The 18,500-nt window shown below is 35.0% G+C and overlaps 1 protein-coding gene and 1 long non-coding RNA gene across 7 annotated transcripts; one reads left to right on the top strand and one right to left on the bottom strand.

Annotated features, from left to right (window-relative positions):
- Positions 1–1,589: 1,589 nt before the first annotated feature.
- Positions 1,590–3,747, top strand: LOC142636034 (uncharacterized). Its single transcript, XM_075810100.1, has 2 exons — positions 1,590–1,886; positions 3,243–3,747. The coding sequence occupies exons 1-2, from the start codon at positions 1,739–1,741 to the stop codon at positions 3,503–3,505; spliced, it is 411 nt and encodes a 136-aa protein (XP_075666215.1). The 5' UTR covers positions 1,590–1,738; the 3' UTR covers positions 3,506–3,747.
- A 1,216-nt stretch (positions 3,748–4,963) lies between these two features.
- LOC142636035 (uncharacterized) lies at positions 4,964–16,596 on the bottom strand. 6 transcript variants are annotated; one of them, XR_012844241.1, is made up of 4 exons: positions 14,481–16,596; positions 11,213–13,879; positions 7,713–8,434; positions 4,964–5,304 (listed from the first exon to the last, which is right to left on the bottom strand). It is a non-coding gene; the product is annotated as an uncharacterized LOC142636035 (long non-coding RNA). The 6 variants fall into 6 exon arrangements; XR_012844243.1 differs by having other exon boundaries at positions 11,213–11,627; positions 14,851–16,132; XR_012844245.1 differs by having other exon boundaries at positions 11,213–11,305; positions 14,851–16,126.
- Between the last annotated feature and the right edge of the window lie 1,904 nt (positions 16,597–18,500).

Here is an 18,500-nt window from a genome sequence, read left to right as displayed (position 1 = left end):
AATGTAGCTTAGTCATCCGGATATCTTTGTTATATATTATGGGTGTATGAGTGTATCTGTTATTTAGATGCTTTGAATTTCATAGGATTATAATTATATTCTATTTTGTTTTGTTAAGTAATTTTTTCTTATAGAAATAAGTGACGATGATGCTATTATTATAAAGAGTCATCTCGAGTTACTTTGAAGAAAAGGAGAAAAATCACTTTAGTTGGGTTATGATAAGAAGATTAGTTATTTACAAACTTAAGAATTTATGTTTCTTAAAAAAAATAAAATAATAACTTATGCATGATTTTGTTTATTTGCTCTCTTATTTGTATTGATAGGAAGATAAAGACTAAATATGATCAAGTTTTTTTTTTTTTTTAAATGTAATTTTTAAATTGGCGTGTAAAAAAAATATAGATCATTGTTGGGTCTAAGAGTGTTTCCAACCGTCAAGTTAAATACCAAATACTCTCTGATTTAGAGAGTGAAACCGCAAAACATTGATCCAATAGTCTATCTAAATCTCAAATTTTTTTTTGCTCATCCGCACACCCTTAGGTGGGGGGCAAGAGCCGGGGTTCAAATCTCTAGAAGAAAGTTTCACATACATATAAATTTAGATTAGGTTAGAGTAGAATTCTATCATGTATAAAAAAATAAATAAATAAATAAAACTCTCTAGCCCTCATTGATTAGAATTTTTCTTCGTTAACAAATTTTGAGCTAAATCTTATATATATATATATATATATATATATATATATTTTTTTTTTTCTCATTCTTCTTCAATTTCTTTTTGCTTTCACTCTCTCCTCTCGATTTTTCTCACAGTTGAATTAGAAAGCATAGTCTTTCTCATAATGATAAAACTAACAAAATAAGAACACATTATAAAATTTAAATAAATAAATAACCGATTTGACCATTTGGGCTGCATGTTGGCGATGGGGACAAGAACAAGCAGTGGTGGATGTGGAGCAGACGATGGAGGACAAAGTAGGTAAGTAAAAGATAAGTGTAATTGTTTATTCTCTAAATAGTATAAAAATTTGGAAAAGTTATTGAAAATGCTCTAATTATCAATCATAACTAGAGTTTTGATATCTAAATAATGACACTAATTTTTTTGTTTGTTTGTTTTTTTTTTTTTTTTCCGCCAAATCCCAAAACTCATATTTTAAGTTTCACTACTTTTCATTTCAGTCCCTTAAGTTTCAAAACTCCTCAATTCAATTCTCTGTTAACATACCATCCACTAATGCCATTACATCCCTCCAAAATGGAGAAATTATTAATGCTACTAGGAGGACTGCTGACGTGGTCTTTCCTTACCTCTCAACCAATAAAATGCTGTTGTTTTTACAAATGTGTCATCACTTGGTAATTTTTATTTTTTATACCTTATGTTGATTAAGAAGCTCACTTACATATTTGCATAGATGACATTTTCTCATTGGTTGGGAGGACCACTTTGTCCGTTCTCCTCCTCCTCCTCCTCGCAGACCTAATAATTTCCCACAAAATGACCCTGCTTTGCCCTTAAATTAATATTTAATTTTTATTTAATTATTTATTTCTTAATTTTTATATTAAAAAAAAAAATCCCCAAACGGTGTCGTCCCCAAAATCCCTACCCTAACCGGAAAACTGAGAGAGACAGAGAGGAAGAAGGAGATTGAGACACGAGAGAGATTGAAAGAGAAACAGCAATTTTCGGGCACTAGTGGGTATTTTATTGACAGAGAAGATGTCAGGTTATGAGAATGTGGTTGGGGGTAAGCTGAAGCTGAAGGGAAAAGCCCTAGATGTCAAGGCTGGTGGAGTGAAGAAGAAAAAGAAAAACAAGAAACGTCAGGATCTAATTTCAGATCTTACAGAAACTCAGCTTCCACCAGGTTTCTTTTTCTATTTTTTCTGTTTTTAATTCACTCTGAATGAATGTGTTTTTGTGCTTAAAGATAGTATAGTAATGTATAAATAAAATTCAGATTATTGTTAAACCAATACTTATATTAAAAAGGCAGCACTTTGTTACTTGTTGGCATAATTAGAAGAATGAGTTTGGTGACTTGAAGTTCCTTGTAATTGGATTTTATGCTAATTGGAATGGGAGAGTTGTTGAATCTGTCTTTCTAGCAAAGACATAGTTCCGCAAATTCAGTAATACTGTGCGGTATTGTATTGTAGCATGGGCGTATAGTTCCAGTCTATGTAGCACGAACACTTCATCTAGGGTGTCATATCAGTGTCCTATATGTTTCATTCTCATGTTATACTGGTGTTATATCGGTCATTTTATGTTATAATTTTTAATAAATTACCCGTGTCACTTTACTGTACCCGTGTCTGTATCTGTATCGGGTTCGTATCTGTGCTTCCAAGGTTCCAATGCTAAGCTGCTCTTAATTAATTAATTTATTTTTTGATAGGTAATAAAAGTAATATTATTCATAACAAAAAAGAAACAGAAAAATGAAAGTACACGATGTTAACAACAACAAAGAACTAAAGGACTCAAGGGACTAGTCTAAGAGAAAAAAGAAACTCTAGAATAGGAGAGAAATTCGAGGAATCCCAACACTGAGACCGATTGAAAAGAGTTTGCTAGCATAAATCTATTAATTGAACTAGTGATTTCTCAGTAGCCTCAAAAGAGAGCCAAATTCGTTTCGTTCTGATTTGTTAGAATTTTTTTTTTGGTTCATCTGTATTCTGTTTGGAAATTGCCAGTGGAAGTTCAGAGTTGCAAAGAATTAGACCAATGCGGTGTTCATTTTTAATGGGCTGGATAAAGCCAGTTACAGAAAATCTTAGTCATGACCATGTGCGTAGTTACTACCTCTGATTCTTGTGCTGAAAGCAGCTTTCTTCATACTGTGTACATGGTAATGGTAGTGGTCAACTACTTCGTATCCCGGCACTGAAGTCTTGAAATGGCAGACTTGAAATTTGCTGCAAATTTGTTTCTATATATTTCCAAGAAATGTCGTTTATGTCTTGTTCTGAGATCTGGAAATTCTCACTATTAACTTGATTTGAATGAAAATATTAAAATTTGCTAAGAATTGGACTATATATGTTATCTAAAGAAGACAGAGCGAAAAGAATGGAGCAGAGGCTGCTGTAAAATCCAGAGATTGTTTGAACACTGTAACCATTTTGTTTGGTCCAAATCTTTTCCACTTTCTATTCTAATTGTTGAATATCATGACTGTATATTTGTCACTCATTTTTCTTATTATTTGGTGCAGGTGGAAGTGCAGAGCTATCCACTGATCCTAACGAGGAAGATGTAGATGATGCCAAAAAAATGAGTGGCGATGGGAAGACTGTTCATTCTGACGATCATCTCACTCCTGCAGAAAGGCGATATATTGAACAGAGGGAGCAAATTGATGTTCATAGATTGGCTAAGGTAGCTAATAAATCTCACCGTGACAGGATTCAGGATTTCAACCAGTATCTGGCAAACATGAGCGAGCATTATGACATTCCTAAAGTTGGTCCAGGATGATTCAGGCAAGTTTATGAGTATGAAGAAGGATCAACCTTTCATGTCAGTGCTATGTATACAATGTGGTTCTTGTCAACAGTATTTTTTATTTGCTCATATTGTGCTATATGGCAGATGATTTTCTGTTTGGTGGCCCCTTTCTGATATGGAACTTGATTACAAGTTGCTCTCTATGAAATTTGCATTTGCAAGAAAAACATGTATATATAGCCATCTTAATATGCTAATTAGTGCTTGACTGCCATCTGTTCCTGCTCTAGGTTTCCCATAAGTCCCTTCCACTTCTTAGATGGTATTGGTGAATTGACGCACTTAGAAGTAGATAGCATTTATCAGCTCTTATGCATGTAAAAGCATTGGTTTGTTAGAATTTTGCCCGCTTGAAAACTCTCTTTCTTTGTGTGTTCTTTTGTTATTGTATTGAAAGTTGGTCTCGTATATCATTGTCAAGATATTCATGAACAATTATGATCAAAGTTGGAGCAGAAGTAATGGAAAAATAGAGAACTGGCTAAAATGTATGTGAGAAGTGTGCATTATGAGATATACAATGTACAAGAAGATGATAATGGAGATGTGAGGAGCTGATGTCTTTATGTTCAAACTCTATTTTATCTATAAATAAAGTAGTATGTTAATGGAACAGGAGTATGTTAACGGGTTCCCCGTGCACTCGTTGAGGAGGATAAAATCAGGTCCCACTTGCGTTGGTAAGTAACAAAAGCTAATAAACAAATACCCTTTAAATTTTAAGTAACTTGACCACTAAACCAAAAAGGAAAAAAAAGTCAATATTATCTTAATAGGAATGTATAATTCTAAATTATTGATATTCAAGAGAGTTTTTATAATAATATGTATGTATAATTCTAAACTATGATGTAGAGTTCTTTAAATTTCATTTCATCATTTCAAATACTTGAAATTTCATACTCTAGTAATGGATAAGCAAACATAAGAAAGCATGTTTAACTCACTTAGGAAATTTGAAAAAAATTTAAGAAAATGAAAAATTGTATTGTCGTCATCTCCATTATTCATCAAGTGTCAGAATATGAACTAAACAAAATAATAATAATTTACAAAATTACTAGAATTGAAATGGATAAATTTTAAGTGATACTCTCAGGGAAATCCTAAGATAATTCATGATATAGAGTTCTTAAAGGCCAGTTTTTGTGAAATGAACGCTTGAAATTACATCGCCTCTATCAGTCACTTAGCAAACATCATAAAGCATGTTTAAGTTTAACACAATTTAGAAATTTTGTCATCATCTTCCCTACCAAAGACTCTGTGGTTGCATAATCTACAATCTTTGTTTTCAATAGTCTGTTTAGTTTATTTGGGTGAATTATTATTTCGGTCATTAAATTTATTTTGTCATTTTAGTCCTTAAATGTAACATTTCTATCAAATTAGTCCGTCCATCCATTAATATTTATAAAATTGTTGAAGTATAGTAAACCAGAGTTGCATCATATATGTAATTTAAGGAGTAAAATGGCAATGGATGGAATGACCAACTTGACAAGAATATGAGAGTTTCAAGGACAAAACAAAAAAAGTAAATTAGGGAAGAAGATGACAATTCACTCTAATTTGGAATTTTGCCAATCATATACTTTTTGTGCTGACCAAAAGGAGACGTCATTTTTGATTTTATAATATTCTGCTTGTGTTGCTGCTAACTTCAACCTTGGCTGCTTGCTGTCTTTCAAGCTGGTTATATCCATGTCTTTCCCTGCACGTAATTTGACAATACCTTGAAGTCCAAAGAAGCTTCTCTCATTGATTTCCTTGTCAAAAGAGAATAAAGGACAATATGAGACCAAATTACTTTTCAATATAAGAATTTAAAAGTCAGCTTAGAAATGTCAGGATCATTTCTATGAAAACATATTCATCAAAAAAAAAAGAAGTCTATGTAGAGGAATAGTAATACAAAATTTTTCTAGACTTGGTTTCCTTGGCTTCTCTTTGAAGGTCGTCGATCGTGATTCCCTTTTTGGACTGGGTAAACCTATTGTAGATTTGCTCTAAATCTACCTTGGGATATTCCAATCTCCGATGTCTAGATCTAGATCGGATAACTCATAAGAAGAAGTAGGAGAAACCTATTCTTCTGATTCTAGCTGCTGTGAGTGAGCCATTAGTTGCTGGGCTAATTCTTTTAACTCTTTGCTAGTTTTTCTGGAGATCTGAACAGAGTCTAGGCTAGACTGAGATCTTGTTCTGTGAGCAATGGGTTTCTGAATTGGGGGAGGATATTCCTTATAAACTTGATCGATGATTGAATCAATCTTAAGGCCGTCCCACCATTTTATCGAAAATTCTCGATCTAAGAGGTTGCTGTTAATTGTGTATTTCCACATACTGATCCAATGGACCTTGTACCTCTGGGAGAAGATCAGGATTACCGGGAACTGGGATCTGTGTCTCGAAGAGCTGCATCTTGAATCAAAGTATCGTAAGGCATCCTGTAATGGTTCTGGGAAGACCTGAGGGATGGATCCAAACATTTCCCACCACTTAAGGAACCAAGCGGGGATTTGGCTCTGAAAATCTTTATTGCACGTTTCGTACTCCTTGTTTATACCATAAACTTGTTTTATGGTCTTAACATGGTAATCTGTCTTGAAGGCTTTCGTCAAGGACCAACCAGATCTATAAGTCTTCATGGTCCTTGACGAAAGCCTTCAAGACAGATTACCATGTTAAGACCATAGAACAAGTTTATGGTATAAACAACGAGTACGAAACGTGCAGTATAGATTTTCAGAGCCAAATCCCCTCTTGGTTCCTTAAGTGGTGGGAAATGTTTGGATCCATCCCTCAGGTCTTCCCAGAACCATTACAGGATGCCTTACGATACTTTGATTCAAGATGCAGCTCTTCCAGACACAGATCCCAGTTCCCGGTAATCCTGATCTTCTCCCAAAGGTACAGGGTCCATTGGATCAGTATGTGGAAATACACAATTAATAGCAACCTCTTAGATCGAGAATTTTCGGTAAAATGGTGGGACAGCCTTAAGATTGATCCAATCATCAATCAAGTTTATAAGGAATATCCTCCCCCAATTCAGAAACCCATTGCTCACAGAACAAGATCTCAGTCTAGCCTAGACTCTGTTCAGATTTCCAGAAAAACTAACAAAGAGTTAAAAGAATTAGCCCAGCAGCTAATGGCTCACTCACAGCAGCTAGAATCAGAAGAACCGGTTTCTCCTACTGCTTCAGAAGGATCAGTTATATATATATATATATATATATATATATATATATATATATATATATATATATATATATAATGCACAACAATAATAATTAAATGATAATAAGGCGATAAAACAAGCTAATATATAAGTGTCTTCTTCAACATGACTAAACCAGTCTTGATTATAAGAGTAATATGGGTTATTTGCAACAAATGCTTTAGAAGATGCCTTTGAACATGGGCGGAGCTGTTATTGGACTAGGGGGGGTAATGGCCTCCCCTAATTTTTTTTATAAAAATATTATTATATTAATAGGTACTAAGTTTAACAATTTTGTTCAATAAAATTACACTTTGCCCCCCTTAATAATGCCATTAATTCTTTTGAGAGTAATCTTATAGCCAAAAACGTTTTTACAATGTTTATACAAACTATTAAGGTAACAAATTCTTATTAGTTCGTACACTTGCATAACTTTTTATATATCAATAACCACTTATCACATTAGCAATTTGTAAAAAATTTGTAGTTTTAGCATTTTTCACTTTTTAAAGGACATAAAAAATTAATAGATTAAATCTAAAACAAAATATAAAAACTCAAAAAAATTAGCTCAACAATAAAAATTACCAATATAATAAAACTAAAAAAATTAAGTCCAATCAATATATTTTACCCAGAACAAACTACTTGGCCATTTAAAAAAATTTTAACAAAAATCCTTAGTAGTAAAAAAATAGACTCAAGGGTCAAAGCCACCGCACACAGCTAGCAGCAAAGTCGCCCCCCCTAACTCCAAGTCCTGGCTCCGTCCTTGCCTTTGAACCTGATATATATATATATATATATATAATGCACAACAATAATAATGAAATGATAATAAGGCGGTAGTACAAACTAAGCAGTATATCAAAACAATTTAAAGTAATTTAAAACAGATACAAAAAATAGATAGTAATCTGAAAGTATATTATCAAAACAACTTACAGATAGTAGCAGTGAAACAAGTCCTTAAAAGGATTACAAGTAATTGTAGCAGTTACAAGATTAACAGGCAGGTAGTAAGGGATAACAAATCCTCAAAGGGATTAACAAGAATTCTCAAAGGGTGCAGAACCTAAGAGGAATTCTAGGCGGTAGGTGAGAAATCTCTAAAATGAGATTCTGATTACAAATGAAATGGAGCATGCCTTATATAGGTAAAAACAGGAACTATTCGCACAGTGTGAAACAGTGGCAGCAGCTACTATCACGGGTGAACAGTAGCAGCAAGTCAATGAGTGAACAGTACTTTTTACTATTCCTTTCACAAGGGTAAATCAGCCGAAAGCAGCGGTAACAACTGTTGGTGAACAGTAACATGTCTGGAGGTAGCAGCAATAATTTGGTACCAGTTTTGTCAGTTTGTGCTGACGGTAGCAGTCTTCAGTATTTTGAGGACAAAAACAACAGATCAAGGTGGCAAGGGCCTGGAAAAGCCTAACAGCAACAGTGGCCTGGGATGGCCTTGCAATAGTGGCAATGGCCTGGGATGGCCTAGTAGTAGTAGCAAACTAGCAATATTAGCAGCAATGGGTCCAAGGATTAATTGTCAGACAACCTTGGAGTGGTTTCTGGATCATGTCCAAATAAAATTGGATCATAAGGATAATCTGCAGGGAGCTGATGAGAAACAAAGAGACTGAAGCCTCCCTTCAAGGACTACCGAGCTTCCTCCAGAACCAGATGAACGAAGGAGATAAAGCTATTAGTAACAACATCGGAGTAAATAAAATTAAAAATATCGAGAAAGCATATTTTAGGCTAATAGAGAAGGGCTTTTTCACTGTTATCCAGGATTTATGTGAAAAACCATGAATTTTTGTCCACAGGTTTCTTCAATTCAAAAATGCCAAGCATGCCACATGCCATTTCCATTACTTCTTAATAAAGTGATTATGTGCATTGGTACCAACAAGTATGCTAATTCATTTAGAAGATTATAAATAAACCAGTGTTTCACACAGCCATATGATTCATACAATGAGTTGAAAAGGTCACAATGACATTCAAAATGACCCTTCTAATGAGGTGTTTCAGAATTTCACATACTTTTTAATTTGGGTAAAGATAGTGTTTCTTTTGGACATATGTTGGGATACCTACATTCTATGGATTTTGAGGAAACCAGAAGCCAAATAGTTTCTCAAAAGAGAACCAAATTAGTAAAATCCATCTTGGTTCATGAAAAAACCAGATATGCTTTTTGACAATGTTCTTGAGTTCAATCCTATTTGCAACACCTGCCTTTGCTCTTAAAGTCCTTCATATTCTATCATTGTCAAATAATGCTTGCCATATTATCTAAACACGAAATTGAATTTTGATTACTCGTTGACAGATAATGGCACCATTACTTTACACTTCACTAATAGAATAGAACAACAGTACAGTAAAAAATAAGAGAAACTGGGTTTCGAATCGGGGAAAAATGGGAATGGATTAGGGTTTCAGAGAGTATTCTTTCACATTTGGGTTTTTAAGTTACCTAGCGACCTACTACAACGTGCATTGTCACCACCATACAGGTTTTCTTCTTATTATGAATTATGATTTTAGAACAATTCCATTTCATTTTTTAGAGATAAGAGAATTTTTTTCCCTTTGGCCAGTTTTGCTAACAATTTTGTTATGGAGCTGAAGAGCAAACATATTAGTTAAGTAGGATCTCAAGTCTTAGAGACTCAAGTTCACTGAAGGAACCAAAGGGCAAAAAAATCCAAGATCATAGTAAGAGACATTGCTTAGTCTTCTAGGAGAATATCCTGTTAGGTTGGCCTCAATTATTGCATCCCAATTTGTAAAGCATTCATAGATTTAGGTGCAGCATCTTCATACTCCCAAAGGTCATAGCCATCATTGAAGAAGTTTGTCTCCCAATGAAAGAAGGTAGGCTTGGCTTGAAGAGAATTAAAGACCGGAAGAAAGGAGCTATTATGAAGCTTATTTGGAACCTATTCGCTCAAGTTGAGTCACTATGGGTTGCATGGGTGCAACAGTGCCTACTTAAAGGAAGACACTTTGGACAATCAAAGTTCCCCAAGATTGTACTTGGGGATAGAGGCCATCAGATACCAGGCATTTCAAGTAGCTACACCCTAATCTTTAATAAATAATTACTTAGTTAGATGATTATTTAAAGCATTGGCCAATAGGTTTTAGACACTTGTCAATCATCTAGAAGGCTGTCAATGCCAAACAACTAGCATAAGTACCAAAATGTAAGCACTTGTAAATCAGTTTTTGTATGTGAATGAAATAAGCCTTTTAGAGCTTTTCTTGAGAACTTTGTGTTCTTTGCAAAGGTACCTAACCACCTATCCATTTGGTCAAAGCAACTCACATCCCATTTAGTTCTGATTCATATCACAGCTCATCACCTTCCCTGCATCACTATTCTTAAACTAAGACCAAAAGCTAGAAAATTCCTGAGTTTTGAGGTTGGAGACTGGAGACCAAAAAAGAATCTTCCTATGGCATGAATTTATGGCATCTTAATGGAGTTTTGTTCCAAAAATATGGGTATAGGATTATATAAGATGCAGCTAGTCAGTTTGAGGCAGAGAAGCAATGGATTTAGAAGGCTGCCAGGTTTGACCAGATTGTTGATATTCAAAGCATGCTCAGTCTATGATCAAATGGGGCTGCAATGAGAAACAGTCTGAGACTGGTGATTTGCGAGCTAGCTTGGTGGGCTGCTGTGTATCACATCTGGAAGCAAAGAAATGATGTAATCCATTCAAGCAGGATTAGGAGTGATAAACAAATTGTCAAAGATATCATGAGAGATGTCGAGGGCATATTGGAAAGTAAATTGCAAAGCTAATAACTCTATTTTGAACAGGATCTTGGGTTGTAGATGGGGTTTGAATCCTAGTATGCTCTTTTAAGAAGACATAATCTGGTTTTGATGATGGCTGCTGTTTCTAGGCTTATGCAGGAAGAAGTATTCTGGTGCCTTAATTTAGTTACATCAGTTGGTTTCGTTATCAAGGGATCATGATGTTTCCCTTGGTTATATTGCTATGTTGCTCTGTTGGTTTGTTATTTTGTAAGTTACATTTGCACCCAAAGGATCATGAACCCATGACCTCACCCCCACCAAGAAAGTATGACAGAAGCTGCATGATAGCTTCTAGATTATATGCTCCATATCAGTCGAAGCAATATTGACATCTTCATTTAGGCAATAAATTAATCAATGAACAAGATGTAGTTTAAGTGAATAACTTTAGCAGCACAAAGAACAAAGACAACATACAAAAGAGCAACATACATTGTTTCCTTTCATTTGTAAACCTAAAATATCCATCAATAACAACCAAGAATATTGAGAAATGCCAAAAAGAAGTAAATAACATATATTCTAAACCAAATCAAGAAACTAGTTTACTAAAAAGAATCATAATACTTGAGGAAATAAAAAAAACAACATAGGAACATTGTACCTGGTATAGGATTAATATCTCTTTGAAAGATCAGTCTGATCCACTGCAATATGAGCTACCTTTTGCCAATCAGGACCGCTTCCCCTTTGACACCTTTTCTCCAGTTCAGGACAAAAGGAGACACTCAAATTCTAAACCATTTAAGGCATTCCTTTTTTTGGCAAAGATAAAACTTTTGGGCACTTGAAAATATATATCTTCATAAGTGAATTAAGAGACTTCAACTCTGGAAGATTTTTCAACTTCTTGCAGCATAAGACAGAAAATTACTGAAGCTTTGGGAAGTCGCTGTGATTGAAACCAGCCCAGGTTTCTAAGTCATCCAAATGGCAAATATGGAGCTTTTGTAGGGATGGGAATCCGATCTTTACCATTCCATGTCCATAGAAGTCATGACTAATGTGCTCAACCCCATCTACATCATGTATGTTAAGACATTTTAGACAAGGCAAGCCACCGAATGGTGGGAGTTCTTGACTTTTATAGTAATTTAGAGTGATAGAAACAAGATTTGTGAATGATGGATTTGACATCCAAGATGGGAATTTGGAATTAGAGTAGTAAAAAACCTCCAAAGCGAGGTTGTGATAAGGTCGAAAACCTTAGAGAATGTCATAATTCACATTATGCTTACTTTTGGACCACGTTAGGCATAGTTTATGAATGCCTTTCTTGAGATGCAACCTTGCCTTCTCAGCCTCTTCCAAAGATTTCACATTCTCGAGATTTTGGATGCTAAGTTCTCCACTAAGGTCATTTAGGTTTTTTAGCTTTTCAATTCAACTTTCATCTTTCTTTATGATAGTGAAATTCATAAGAGTTTAAAGACACGTCAATCCACCAATAAATGTAGACATCATATTTAGAATGCTAGTACTAATGACAAGGTGGCGCAAATTAGATAATAAGTGCAGGTTGTCAGGAAAGCTGGTCAATTGAAAACAACAAATGAGTTTCAAGGTCTAGAGATGGAATAGATCAATAATCAATCTAATCCAAGTTTGGATAGGATTATAAGAGAGGTCCAGTTGTCTCAAATGTATTAACTCCCAAACATAAGTAAGGAGCGTTTTGAAGCCAACATGAGATAAATCAAGTACACGCAAATACCTTGCCCAGATGAACAAATTTCCAGGTACATAATTCAGTTGGGAGTTAGAGTGACAGTGAGGCTGCTCCTTCCTCAGGAGAAGAGGCACAATCTTCCTTAAGAGGAGAGGCACCCACTGTCACTCCAACTTTTAGGTGAAAGATGTTGGATTTTTGTTGCAAGATACTTACGCATACTTGATCTGTCACATGCCAGGTTCAAAACTCTTCCAAATTATGTTTGTAATTTGCTGCATCTTAGGTCTCTAAATCTCTCTTATAATCCAATCGAGACATTAAGTAGATCAATCATCAGTCTTTTCCATCTTCGAACCTAGAATTTCTTTTGTTGTCATGAATTGACTAGCATTCCTGACAACTTGTACTTATTGTCTAACCTGCGCCATCTTATTATTAGTCCTGTAAAATTGAATTTGATGCCTACATTTATTGGGAGATTGACCTCTCTTCAAACACTATTTCAATTCACTATCCTAACGAAACATGGATGTCAAATTGGAGAGCTAAGAAACCTAAATAACCTTTGTGGGGAACTTAGCATTGAAAATCTTGAGAATGTGGCAACTTTGGATGAGGCTAAGGGGCAAGGTTGCATCTTAAGGCTAGTATTCACAAATTATCCTTGGTTTGGTCCAGAAATGAACCTATGCGAATTTTGACATTGCCCAAGGTCTTCGACCTCATTGCAACCTCAAGGTTTTAAAGATTTTCAACTATAATTCCAAGTATCCATCTTGGGTGTCAAATCCTTCATTCACACATCTTATATCTATCACCCTGACCAACTGTTTTAGTAAAGAGCTCCCACCATTTGGTCCATTGCCTCTTTTGGAATCTTTTCAAATTGTGAATGTTAATGCGGTTAAACATATTGGCCCCAAGTTATACGAATGGGGAGTTGTCAAAATTGCTTTCCCATCTTTCCTAACACTAAATATTTGGCATATGAATGATTTGGAAACCTAGACTCGGTGCTAATCCAGCGAATTCCCAGTGCTAAAGAATCTCCCTAAGATGCGGCCACTAGTCAAAATAAAGATTTTTGAGTGTCCGAAACTTTTACATGTCAGTGATTTAGATAGATCTTTCAAAGATATAATAATCCTTTATCAGGCACAATATTCCTCTATTGCCTTTTTTTTTTCCCTTTGTGATGTTATGGTTGTTATCAGCGTAAGTTGTTCTTTTGTATGTTGTGTTTGTGCTTTTATTAACATATTCTAATTAATAAAATTCTCACTTTCCTATTAAAAAAATATTCATTGATTAAAATATTGCGTAAGTGAAGATGTGGATATTGCTTTGGGTGATTTGGGGAATACCAACTTGACTCATCATGCACCATCTCTTCTAAGTTCTTGGTGAAGGGTGAGGTTGTGTGTGTTACTTACCAAAAAATAAAAATCTTAATAATGAGCCCAAATGTAATTTCCTTTCTTTACAATAATTCGGTTGAATATGAGATTATGAGCCCAAAACTGACTTTAACCTACCATTGAAACATAAAAACTTGATTTGTAATGTTAGTATTTGATTTGTTTCCCTCCTGTATACTCTCTGTGTACTTGGGTGTCTCTCTCTTTTTGATTTCAATAAAGCTTTATTACTTATCAAAAAAAAAAAACTTGATTTGTAACCTGAAGGCTGAAGTTCAACTTGTATGCAGGGTCCTATTGTCAATGCTAGCTTCTTTTCTTCTTTTTTCCCCTGAAGTTTCTTAGCCTCTTGTGTCAGCTTTGTGATTTATAGGAAATAAAACATATATGAATGATAAAGGGTTTTGTTGTGATTTGTACAGGTATTTCTGATCAATAGATACTATATAATATCATTAAAAAAAGCTAGTTTAGGGCTTTCCCTTTATTTCTTTTGGTTTATCACACATTAGGTCCCTAGTGATGTAGCTCTTTGTGTGCATGTGTGTCTAGGGTGAGGTTTGTGTTTGTGAGTCCCTTTTTCTTAGTTTTATTTTAGGAATCGCTGCCAACCATTGATTTTGTATTAGGTGTGATTGGTCATCTATGAGACTAATTCATTTTAAGTTACCTAATTAATTAAACCAATTTTAAAGGGTTTGTTAATTAAGGTAAAAAAAAAGTTTCGAACCAAAGATCTTGAACTTGGAAGTTTAGTTACATATGGAGAAGGTGTTAGGCACCCCCACAATGCCTATCCAAAGGATAGTAACTTATTGTAATTTAATTCAAACATTATCTTTTGGTAAAGAAATAAGATACTTGGCATTTTGATTCTTTTTGGAAAAAAGTTTTGCAAATATATATATATACACACACATAGATACATATACATGTGAGTACTTATTTACTTATAATATACCATGTGAATATATAAGTCGGAGAATATTTACAATCAAGGCATGTGAAATATATATATATATATATATACATAGAATGTGGAGGCTAAATTTAAATACAGATAACTAGCATGTGAGTAGAATATTTACTACATAACTAGCATGTGAATATATATTTGCAATGTAAAGAAAAAGAGGGTAAGACAATTAGTACCTTGTTGTTATCCACCATAACTTTCTCATTTCTCATGCATAAACACAACAGACCAAAACATTAGTGCAAAATGGGGAGAGGCAAGCATGTTAGCTTATTGGGACCCGAATAAAACATATGAATTCCAAAGAGAATATCACACAATTTTAATCTATCAACATGTGAATTTGTTGACCAAAAAGACACTTTGTTCATTTAAAGAAATTAATAAGGAAATTTGGTGACCGTACGGGCCAAAGTGTAATTTTGGGAAAGTTTCGGGGTCAAAACACAATTTTTGAAAAGTTTTGGGGTCAAAGTGCATTTTTGAAAACTGTTGGGGTCAAAATGTAATTTTTGAAAAGTTTTGGGTCAAAATGTAATTTTTGAAAAGTTTTGGGTCAAAATGCAATTTTTTTGGGGAATTTTAGGATTAAAACATTATTTAGGGATAATGGGGATTAAAACAAGATTTTGGGAAAAAATATGCGATTAAAACACGGTTTTGGGGATTTTTGAGATTAAAACATGATTTTGGGAAACATTATGGGAATTAAAATGTAAATATGCAAGGTTTATGGAACAAAATGCAAATATGACAAAATCACATAGCATTTATGGATCAAAATGCGAGCATAAAAAATATGAATGACGTGAATATGCAAAATATAGAAAATATGATGGCATTTTATTAATTTATGGAAAAACATGCATGTGGACCTTTACTAAAAAGTGGGCTGAATATGTGTATGTCTTATCAAAAAATAAAAAAAAAGAATATGCGTATGTGGGGTTTAATCCAAAGTGTGGGCTTAAAAGAGCTGCGACAAGGGCTCGGCCTGAGGGTTGGATTGTGAAATGGCCCTAAGGCCCCACTCACGGATTGGGCTCAGTATTGTGAACAAGTATGGGCTTAAACTCTAATCCGGGTTGAGCCTCATCAAATGGGTCGGATCTAGCCCAACCCAACTCTATTATCCACTTCAACTCTATCTCTAACCATCTTCTCCATTTTGGACCCTTTTTTGTGGTTCATAGGAGGCGCTAAGCGGCGCGTGAACCACAAAAAAGGGATTGTGGAGGCTAAAGGCTTCCCGGGTCGGTCACGTGCCACAGCCTCGACGGCGCGTGAGTTCTATGTGAAGCGCGTGATCAGCGTCAGACAGAGTGTAAGCTACTGTGTTCGTGTGTGTGCTCCGTGTTCAGGTGAGCAAAAATGGGAGCATGCATGCATGTATGTGTATGCAAAACTAATAGATCGGTGGTGGTGGTGGTGGTGGGTTTACTGATCGGTGGTTTTTTGTTTTTTGTTTTTTTTCAATTTTTGAGTGAGTTAATGGTGGTTTTGGTTGTGTTGACGGTGGTGTGGGTTTAATGGGTTTTGTGGGTTTGTGTGTTGGAGGTGGTGGTGGTGTGTGTATGGTGCAGCAGTGGTGGGGACAGTGAGGTTGCTGGTAGTTTTTTTTTTCGGTGGTTGCTGGGGTGTGTGTGTGTGGTGGTGGGATGGTGGTTGTTTGGGTGGGTTTGGGTGATGCTTTTTTTGGTTTCATCTCTTTGCTAGAAGTAAAATGATCTCTTTTGGCTGTGTTTGTTGTGATGTTCTATTGCCCCATTTTCTTCTAAGCTCTGGAGCTGATATTGCAGGAAATTTGGTGGTAGTCAAATTGGTGTTTGTGGCTGAGTGGCTAAGTTTTGGTTGTGTGGGTTTGCTGGAGAGAGGCAATAAGTAGGGAGGAAAGAGAGATGGAAAATAAGAGAGAGAAAAGGGAAATTATTTTATATTAGTTGATGTTATAGTTTATACTGTATTATTTTAAACAGTAATATGGAAATAAGATCGTTTTTTTCTAAATAGTACACACTCTTTAAAGCAACAGTACAAAAGTTTGGAAGCTGGTTTACTCTGCCATGTATAAAAGTACGTTCTTTCTTTTCAGTACATTAACTAGGTCTGTACAAAAGTTTGGAAGTTAGTTTACTATGCAATGTATGTTTCTTTTTGTTTTGATAACTATACATGTACGTTTCTTTTTGGGTTGTCACTTTCTGTACATTAAAACTAGCTGTACCTGAAAATGGAAACACCAAAATTAAGGAAAAAGCATGTATCATTCACGTGATGCTGGTCTTCCCAAGCCCAAGCCAGAGACTCCGATCGAGGAGATCAATGTAGTCTTACTTACATCTTTAAGGAAAGATATTACTGCATCTTTAAAACTTCAAAAAATAAACTTTCCCCTTTAGTGAAATAGCTAAGACGTGCTCCTCTGAAGCAATTTTTATATCTTGTACCCGGCATATATGCCGGGTGTGAGACACAGGGGCGGGCCCCACAGTGTGTGGGGCCCGCCCATGTGTGAGACACCCGGCATATATGCCGGGTGCAGGATATAACGCCTCCCTCTGAAGATGTGCAGCACAACACTTCGGTGAAAGCTCTTCAACTTCAAGACGTTCCTCAAGTTTTGACCTTGTAAAACCTTCCTTTTTATTATCCAAGACACCTGAACCAATTCATGCTCATCGATGCCAATATTAAGCTGCTACTAGAGACAAAACTAGATTTTAACTTAAGGTGCCAAAGCATGAACCAGCAATACTTTTTTACATTTGATTTTTTTTTTTTTTTGAGAAACTATATTTTAACTTAAAAGTTCATGCATTTACAATTTTTTCCTGTGATGTTAATTTATATATTCAAAAAAAAAATTTATTCGATTTTGTATAATATTCCACAAAAATTCATAAAACTGCCACGGTACACACTAATAAAACTCACATGTAGGGTTGGTAATGGGGTGTGGCAGAAGAATGGGGTATTCATCTCTGCCCTGCATGGTTTTGTCTTGCCCCATCCCCACCCTTTAAAGCCTCACGAAGTCCTGCCCCACCCCGTAAAACTCTTTTTTTTGTTAATTTGCTCTACAACTAGTATAATTTTTTTTTTAATGAAATCTATTTCATTAATAAAAATAGACTTGAAATTACAATTAAATTTATATTATCAAATCAAATTAATTTACAAAAAAAATTAAATAATATATCCAAGTGTTTAACAAAACAATCATAAAAAAATGGGTAATTACACATAACCCACCTATGGTTTGGGCGAAAATTATTTTGCCTACCCGTGATTTGAAAACTGTCACCTAATTTACTTGTGGTATGGTTCCGTCAAACTCCGTACCCCACCTCAAGCCCAGCCGTTACAAAAACACATCTTAACCCCAAAACACAACATAACGCGAATCAAAACACCCAAAACTCATAAACTTTTTGAGAGAGAGACCTGTGGTGAGATCAACGTATTCTTCGTGGTTTGGAGTGTCTAGAGGGGGAGAAAACACAAGTTTCTCGCCATTTGGTGGCTGTGTGTCACCATTTGTGGGTTTTGTTGGTTTTTGCATTTGGGTTTGCTTCTTTTTTTTTGCATAAATTACAATGGCCAGTGGTTATGGGTTCACAATAGAAAGAAAAGAAAGATAGAGGTTTTGGGTTTTAGAGAATTTGGTTATGGGTTCACAATCTCAATCTCACCATAGCCATATCAAACACTTGACTTCTCTAAATTCTTCTTCAAATCATCCTCGTATGTTGGTAAGCTTTTTTTTTTTTTTTCGTTTTTCTTTTTTTAGGTTGAACACATACCCATTATTCAATTTTCTCTCTTT

This window comes from Castanea sativa, chromosome 5, assembly GCF_040712315.1.
Source record: "Castanea sativa cultivar Marrone di Chiusa Pesio chromosome 5, ASM4071231v1".
Taxonomy (NCBI): Eukaryota; Viridiplantae; Streptophyta; class Magnoliopsida; order Fagales; family Fagaceae; genus Castanea; species Castanea sativa.
This window is presented reverse-complemented; position numbering and strand designations above follow the sequence as displayed.

Bases quoted from the DNA above. Each gene is read 5' to 3' on its own strand.
- LOC142636034 (XM_075810100.1), top strand. From the start codon at position 1,739: ATGTCAGGTTATGAGAATGTGGTTGGGGGTAAGCTGAAGCTGAAGGGA. The intron at 1,887-3,242 runs GTTTCTTTTTCT...TATTTGGTGCAG, and splicing joins AGAAACTCAGCTTCCACCAG to GTGGAAGTGCAGAGCTATCC.